Raw genomic sequence first — 8,677 nt, forward strand, 5'->3', positions numbered from 1 at the left:
GGCAGGCATCTATCTATCTATCTATCTAGGTTCTATTGGAAATTCTGATGTACTGAAGGTTGATATCAAGCACTGAGATTGTTTCAACAAGCTAAGATGAGCATTTGAATCTTCACCTTCAGCATACTCAAACATCTTTTCACCTTGGGAACCTACACTCTTATTCTACCCAAGTTCTCATCTTTCGAATGTTTTTTGGAATGCCTCTTTTGTAAAGCTTTAAGGGCCAGTGCACAGTTATACAAGAAAATCAGTCCCATTACTTCACATCTGAGATGCGTCTAAAAAGAGATTATCTCATTTCATCCTGCCATTTTATTCCCCTAATTTGCTCTGAGTGACTTGTAAATGTTTCTGAAAGTCTAATTTACCCCCAAAAGATGCAAATTTACCATGACAGAGCAGTCAGAAAAATTAAAATTCTGAGAACATCAGCAAAGGCAGTTTTCACTGAGATAACTGTATAGCCTCCAAAGTTGACCACTTCAAGGGAATAATTAATTTTGATATAGCCACTCTGGTATATTCGTTGAAAAAGTCACATTATAGTTATACTTTATACAGCCTCAGTTTGGAGCACAGGGGAAAAGGAATGACAAGAGAGGGACTTGTACTCCTCAGCATGAAAATTTTCTGCTCTACGCTTCTCTCACTTTGCTAAACTTCCAAAAATGAGAATGTTTTAGTCACTATACAAACTTCAGAAAGATGAAATGCAGAAATGGTAATTACCAGCCTAAAATTGTGATACTTGGTTTTATTGAGTTTTTTCAAAATGGAAAAGATTGAGCAGAAGGCAACAGCAAGAACTCAGTCATCACAGTGTTACAGAGAGGCCAGATAAATTAGGTTTGTGTTCTAAAAGAACAGAGACTTAAAAATATTCAGCCAACAGCTGTTAGTGAACACCCCAACCAAGCAACTGAAACAATCTAATCCACTTGCGGGGGGTGGGGTGGGGAGGCAGCAGGGTTGAGGACAGGTGGTGCTCATCAGTCTATTCTGTCCTTACATTTCTTTGCACACGTGACAAACTTCCTAATTCAGGTTTCCCAATGCTTTAATTTAAAAAATCAAGACTTTCCTATTAATGAACATACAGAATTTAGCCTTTTGTCAACTCTGAGAAAAGAAAGGTTTCTCCTAGAATTATACTTTCAGTTAAGTGCTAAATTAACCAATAAACTCTAGGCAGAGTATCAGCAAGTGTGGAGGTCAGGCTCTGCCCATGCTATTCCCTGCTTCTTGGGGTTATACGGTATTTTTTTTTTTTAATTATTATTATTTTTTGGCTGTGTTGGGTCTTTGTTGCTCCGCGCGGGCTTTCTCTACCTGCGGTGCGGGGGCTACTCTTCGTTGAGGTGAGCGGGCTTCTCATTGTGGTGGCTTCTCTTGTTGCGGAGCACGGGCTCTAGACGCGTGGGCTTCATTAGTTGCAGCACGGGGGCTCAGTAGTTGTGGCTCACGGGCTTAGTTGCTCCGTGGCATGTGGGATCTTCCCAGACCAGGGCTCGAACCCGTGTCCCCTGCATTGGCAGGCGGATTCTTAACCACTGTGCCACCAGGGAAGCCCCAGTTATACGGTATTTTAAAAGGTAATATCTACAGCTGAAACTAATATAATGATGTATGTCAATTATACCTCAATAAAAAGAGAAAAAAGTTAATGCCAAAACTATCAAGGTCATCAAAAACAAGGAAAGTCTAAGAAAGTGTTACAGGAAAGAGGAGACTAAGAAGATACACAAACTAAATGTAAGGTGGTATCCTGGAACAGAAAAAGCCATTTGGCAAAGGCTAAAGAAATCTGAATAAACTAAGGATATTAGCTAACAATAATGTATTAGTATTGGTCCACTAACTATGGCAAGTATACCATGCTAATGTAAGATGTTAATAACAGAGGAACTGGGGGCAGGGCATATGGAAACTGTACCATCGTTCCAATATTTCTGTCAATCTAAAACCATTCTAAAAAAGTTTATTTAAAACTCTGAAAAAACAAAAGTTAATATCATTAGCCCACCTAAAACTGGTTGTTACAACCAGTAACATGGATTTCTGCAAAGAACCAAAAAAGCAGCACTATTCTTGTAAGTCCAGGATATGGTTCTTAAAAAATACAAAGAAAAATACTATTTTTTAAGTGGACCAAGCACTGAATGCAAATAAGGACCCCTGCGTTTGCTTACCTAAATCTACTACCCAATTATGAATCATTTTCACCTTACTTGTTTTGCCTCTTAAAAAAAAAATAGTGCTAGAATCATTAGAATTGGCCTAGGGAAGGGGGAAGAAAATGTAATTGAGGAAAGAGATTACATCTGCAGTAAGAGATAATTCACTCTCAGCTAGAATGGGAAAAAAAGGGGATCCTGGACTGTAAAAACATATTTTTAAAAAACTAAATAACGATTTAATCTCTGAAGAAAAAAGTGCATAAACCCAAGTTACTGTCTTAGTTCATATTCTGGGGGAAAAAAAGAAACTACTAAGGCCCTGGCTGGATATGTTTTAAAAGCAAAAGGGCTAACTGTAGATGCAGAAGAAATAAAATATCTAAAGGCATTAAAAAAAAATTAAGCACATGAGGGGTTTTCCTGGTGGTGCAGTGGTTAAGAATCCACCTGCCAATGCAGGCAACATGGGTTCGAGCCCTGGTCCGGGAAGATCCCACATGCCGCGGAGCAACGAAGCCCGTGCGCCACAACTACTGAGCCTGTGCTCTAGAGCCCGCGAGCCACAACTAGCCCGTGCTCTGGAACAAGAGAAGCCACTGCAATGAGAAGCCTGCGCACCACAATGAAGAGTAGCCCCCGCTCACTGCAACTACAGAAAGCACGAGTGCAGCAACGAAATAAACAATGCAACCAAAAATAAACAAATAAATTTATATTAAAAAATTAAGCATGTGAAAATCTGATTCAGGGAATGAATAAAATACAGGATAGTCAATTTAAGGGTGGAAAAAAATGACCAAAACCTTACAATCTCTTAAATTAAATTGAATCTTCATTTTAACCCTAAGAGATGCCTAACTAAAAAACTTCTATGTTAACCTTTAAACCAATAAAGACTTTAAAGAGTGTGCCTTTAATGAGAGAGCAGTGTAAGATCAAGTACTTTATGTTTTAAATGACAAAACACAATCTTGGGTTTGGTGCACAGAACTGGAGAGGTATTCAATAATAGCTAACGAATAAGTAGAAAAGATCTTGAAAATGACTTGGTTCTGAAATTAGAAAGGTGCCAATTCTGAAGTAGTAAGTAAGCAGATGGGACTAAAACAAAACCAGTCTCATTATTTAATAGTCAAACCAACATTCTCTCAGAGTCCACTCATGTGTTTATCTTTCAAACTAACCCATGAGAAAATGTGTTTGACTCCACTGTCTGATAGTTTGTAGAAAATTACAAATGTTTTTTAAAGTAATGGCTGGTTCTCTACTCCTAAATGTTGAATTTAATTGAAAATCTAGCAGAGTGGCTGTATTAAACTTTAGAATTTGTCCAAGTAGACATTCTAAAATCTAAGCTGCTTAAAAAATATACTTACAGGTATAATTTGCAAGGGAAAATTCACTTGCAGGTATCAAATGAAATAGTCCCCTGTTAATGAGATTTGTCACTCTCATATTAATACTAAAAGAATTAACAAGAAACTAACGACAATACCTTGATAATTTTAAGTGTACTTTTTAAAAAAAAACTAAAAAATTTTAATGATAATTTTCAGATATACCTAGAAGAAACTGTATAACTGAACCCCTTCATCACTCATTAATATTGATTAGCGATCAATATTTCACTTTTTAAAAATGTTATTTTTCAAATTGTGGTAAGGCGTACATAACATAAAATTTACCATGTTAACCATTTTTAAGTGTACTGTTGGTTTAGTAGTGCTAAGTACATTCATACTGTTGTGCAACCAACTTCCAGAAATTAAAAATAAACTTTTAACACTAGAGTTCATATGCTGACCTGAGAGGAGTGAAGATTTTTTAAAATAGTTTAATGAGAGTTTTAAACTATTTTATTATTGTCTATCAAGTCAACAGCAAAAAGTCAAATGTAATTTATTCTTTTACAATAGAACCTTTCTTGTTACAGAATTTGAATGTCTTTTTCCTTTGTTGAAGACATGTATAAAGGTTCCAAATGGAAACCAGGATGTGTATAACTGCACGCTCAGGATTACCCTGAAATCTATCACTAATCAAACTGACTGATATGATGTACCTTTCAAGTTAGCTATCTCTTTAATCAAGTCCCTTACTGAAGGAATTTCAAATCACAAGCATAAATCTCTGCAGTAGTACTTGTATATAGAGCCTGTAATCAAATCTCTTAAAAAAAAAAAAAGACACCCTTTTATTCCTAGACCTCTACTTCAAGTGAAAATTAAACAATTCAATTCACTGGGTTGCTTTTTGGCAGTCTACCTACAGGTTTCACAAACCACTTTTCAGAGAGGTATCTCAGGAGTTCATCGACTGGCAGACCTAGTTAAGAGGCCAACTGAACTACAGGGTTACAGTGGTTTCCTTTTTTTCCTCCCTGATTTACTTTTGATATGTCGTTGGAATACAGACACACTTCTTATTATAGAAAAGTTTCTGAATCTACATTCTGACTGTTTGACCCGCAGCAGTGGTATGGAACCAGACTATGGTCAATTTCAGACCTCATTCAGGGCTGTACTATTCTCTTCTAACTAAGAATAAAAAGAATTGGTTGCAACCAAACTGGGTAACAAGAGTAAATGCACAGGCAGAAAAGGATAAGCTCATCCCAACTGCCACAGATGCACCTCCCCTACCCCCACTTTTTAAAAAAAAATCTCTTTAATTTTTATAAATGGCGGCAACCTGTATCACTTTCAAGGCCCTTTTCTAGTTAAGGTCAAGAAAACAAACAGGCATAGCTGCAAAAGACTTTGGACCAGAGAAGTGGCAGAAATCTTACAGATACTTTAAGGGGTATTTATAACAATGGTTAAAGTTGTATGGTTCTCACAGGTTGCATTTGGCAATCCAATTGCATGTGTGAGACCCAGAACAGAAACAGAAAAGTACTATTTAAATGCATATAAATACTGAGGTCCAAATCAAATCCACAACCAGTGGTCACATGCGGAGCCCAGGCTCACCTGATTTCTGCAATGGAACCATACTTTCTAATCCTTAACTATTTGAAGGCTATATAAAGCCCCTTTAGGGGCACTTGTTTCCCACAACTCTGAGCTGCCGGGAAGTTAAGACAAGGGCATCTGAAGGCCTTAACTCCAAAGCTGAAAAGCTTTAGGCTAACACCCTGATTAGTGATTAACTACTTCTCTGAAAACATGGAGCATATTTTAAATGCTTCGCGACTTTCTAATTTCCCTGTGTGCGGACATCACCTCAGTGCTGTATAAATTAGTCATACTGTAAACTCTATTTTAGATGCTGTGTACAGCATGTATACAGAACGGCCCACAGTGTTTGGAGCCGTGCATAGACCCGTTTGCTGTGAGTAGGGTGGGAAAGCCAGGTGGGTTCAATGAATGTCCTCGTCTGATAATCCAAAACCCTCCATGCTACCCCGCTTCCAGGTGGTTTTCTGTGAGGGAGGATGAGCAAGAAAGAGGTGGGATGGGGTGGGGTGGGTGAGTGGCTCCCGAAGCTACCGAGGGCCGGCAGGCGGGTGCCTGGGCTCCCCCCAACCCCCCGCTTCCCACCCATCCCAGGAGGGACGTCCTCACCTCTAGCTTATCTGTCAGCTCCTTATGCATCTGCTCGTACTGCCGGCTCATGTCCTGGTTCCTCTCGAGCAGTGCCTTGCCCAGTCGGGCCGCCAAGACCAGATCCTTCTCCTTCTGCCGGATCACCGACAGCAGCTCGGGATCCTGGGCGGGCGGCGGCTGCAGTTCGGCCCCCACGGCTGGAGGCCCGGGCTCGGCCTGAGGATGCTCTCCGGGGTCGGACGGCCGTTCCCCGGCCGCCAGCAGCGCCAGTTCCTCCTCTAACGCCAGTTCCAGCTCCCCGGGGCCCCCGGGGAAGGAGACAAGGGCGGCGGCGGCGGCTGCGGCTGCGGCTGGATTCCCGACTGCGTCCGTGGCCGCGGCGGGCAGCTCCATGCAGCAGGCGCTGTCCGGCTCGGCGGGTGCTGAAGCGCGGCCAGCCAAGCCCAGGCAGAAGGCGGACATGGCCCGCGCGCGCGGAGCCCGCAGCGGTGCGGCCCGGCCGGCGCGCGCCAGGCTGCAAGGGGGAGGGGCCCCGTCGCACCGCCCCGCGCCTCTCCTCACGCCGCGGCACGCGCCCCCCGGGTCTCCGAGAGCCCTGGGCGCGGCGCGCGCCGCCCCGCCCCTCCCCCGCGCCGGCGGCACGCGCCCCCTTCCCCCGCCCCCGGGCTCAGCTGCTCCGCGAGCGCTGGGGAGGAGGAGGGGGTGGCAAAAGGAAGGCTGAGAAAGCGAAGACTGAGGGGAGGCGAAGCGGGAGGGGAGGTTGCGAGGAGGAACGCCGCCGCCGGCTTTTCAACCACCCTGTTGCTGCTGCTCCCGCTGCCGCCGCCGGCCGGGCAGCGCCTCACGGGGCGGGCGGCGCTCCGCTGTCGCTGCGACGCTCGCTGCTGCTGCCGGTGGCCGCTCTCTGCAGCCGCGCTCCATGTCCCTCGGCTCGGCGGCAGCCCCAGCAGCAGCGGCGGCGACAGCGGCTGCTGCAGGGGCCGAGGCGGTGGCTCCACATCGCGCGCCGCGCAGCCCGGCGAGCTCCTTCCTGACTACCTCAGTTCCTCCAGTTCACCCGGCCGGCCGCACCCCGCCCGGGGCTTCCGGCCGCGCCCCCTCTCCCCGCCCCTTGCCGGCGCCTGACGCGCACGGGCACCTGTTAGCCGGGCCAGCGCGCGATTCGCCGGTTCGTGGGTCTCCTCAGCGGCGCCCAGGTGGCGCCGACGGCCTTAACCCCTGCGCTGCCTCACGCCCGGGGGCGGCAGCGCGCGCCGCCAGTGGAGACAGCTGGCGCATCCCTAACTGTTCGGGCGGCTCCCCGACGCGGCCACGCCCACGGCCTCACGTCCACCGGGTGTGGCTCCGCCCCCAGCACTCTCACCTCGGGGTGTGGCCTCGCGCGCACCTCCGAGCACGGCCCCGCCCCTAGCCTTGTTATCACCTCAGGGCACGGCCCCATCCCCGGCTTCACTCCCGCTTCTGGGCTGGGGCGTTTCTCTGGGTCCAATGGGTCTCAGTCTTAGGTGATCACCAAGGGGACTGAGGACATTTCTCCAAGACGGGTGGCCAAGCCCGACAGAGACTCGCAGCCGCGGCTTGTGGGTCTCGGCTCCCGTGAGAGCTAAGCAGTCAAGAGAGGGAGCCCTAGAGAGCAGTAGGAGGGATGACTTCAGAAACCCAGCATCTCAGTGATGATGACTCAGGGATATAAGGGACCAGATGCCTCAGAGATCAGCAGCCCCGAAAGAAAGGGGTTATGTTGAGAAATAACGGAAAAAACTGCTCACAGATGGAAATACGAAGCAAAGAGGCTCCATAATAACTGCCGTTTATTAGGCGCTTAGTATGTGCCATGTCTTGTGTTCAGTGCTTTATACGCATTATCTTAGATAATCCTCCCAAGAATCTTAAAAGTCAGTACTATCACTCTTCTCATTTTACAGAGAAGGAAATTGAGGCCTTGAGAGATACAGGATCAGATCCAGACAGGCTGACTCCAGGGTTCACATATATATCGTTATTCTTTACTTTCCTCACATATGAGTGTTGAGGAAGATAAATAGTAATTTGTGATCAAGATGGCCTGTATCGATATCCAAGGTGCTATCAGGAAAGCTTCCTGCAATGATCAAACCAAGGACTGAAGAACCTACTGGGTGATTCCAGTCAGTTCTTGCTTTGACCTCATTGGTAATGCTCTGTCTTCTATTTTCAGAAACAATCCCATCTGAAGCTAGAATTGGTCACTATTCCCTTTCCTCTTGGACAACAACCCATTTTTGAGTTAGATCATATTTTGATTCTTTTCATTACAGTAAGATGGAGTATTTCAGGACACAGAGCAGCTGAAATGAGTCAAATGGTTTCTCATGGCTTTTTGTCCTTATTAAATTCAGAGCCTAAACAATACTCAGGTGTATACATCACCTTCTACTCTCAGGCTGAAGGTCAGAATCCTAAAGGTCCTGAGCCTCAGGGCTGACTTTGTTCTCTTGTTGACTGAAAAGGAGACAGACCATAGAGGGGTTCCCACATCAATCTTAGAGCTAAATTTTGAAAGTTGACCATGGTACCATTCCAACAATGCACTGTTCTCACACTTTTTATTATGCCCTCTTGAACAGAAATTGTGGGCCCATGGTGAGACCCAACTGAAGACTCTCTTTTGTCTTTTTTGATCAGGAAAGGAGAAGTTACTCCTATAAATAGATTAGGGACACACATATCAAGAGCAAACAGAATTCCTAATCAAAAGGCATTTGTTTCAGCTATTTATTTTTCCTGATTCAGACTTGCAACCTCTCTTTCCCGAAAGGTCTTTTTCTTGCCTTCCTTAAACTCAATGGTGCTACTCTATTAGACTTGCCTATTACTGTGAGAATGAACTATTACAATGCTAACTCTAATTTCTGAGGATCCTTCTTCACAATGTTCCCCTGCCTAACCTGACTAGGAAGTGATCATTTT

At 45.2% G+C, this 8,677-nt stretch overlaps 1 protein-coding gene and 1 long non-coding RNA gene across 6 annotated transcripts in view; one reads left to right on the forward strand and one right to left on the reverse strand.

The window, feature by feature from the left end:
• Positions 1-7,024, reverse strand: part of LOC309639782 (BICD family-like cargo adapter 1) — a 97,102-nt gene extending 90,078 nt beyond the window's left edge. For 2 of the 5 annotated variants that reach the window (XM_082417476.1, XM_082417473.1), the window contains exon 1: positions 5,747-7,022. In XM_082417476.1, the coding sequence (XP_082273602.1) occupies positions 5,747-6,190 (444 nt within the window). In that variant the 5' untranslated portion in view covers positions 6,191-7,022. Of the gene's footprint in view, positions 1-5,746 lie in introns of all 5 variants that reach the window. The other 3 variants (XM_082417477.1, XM_082417474.1, XM_082417475.1) reach the window with 2 other exon arrangements.
• Positions 1-8,677, forward strand: part of LOC309639856 — a 90,456-nt gene that overhangs the window by 64,911 nt on the left and 16,868 nt on the right. The window lies entirely within an intron of this gene.

The sequence above is a fragment of the Balaenoptera physalus genome (genome assembly GCF_965194825.1).
Source record: "Balaenoptera physalus genome assembly, chromosome: 12".
In the NCBI taxonomy this organism is placed as follows: domain Eukaryota; kingdom Metazoa; phylum Chordata; class Mammalia; order Artiodactyla; family Balaenopteridae; genus Balaenoptera; species Balaenoptera physalus.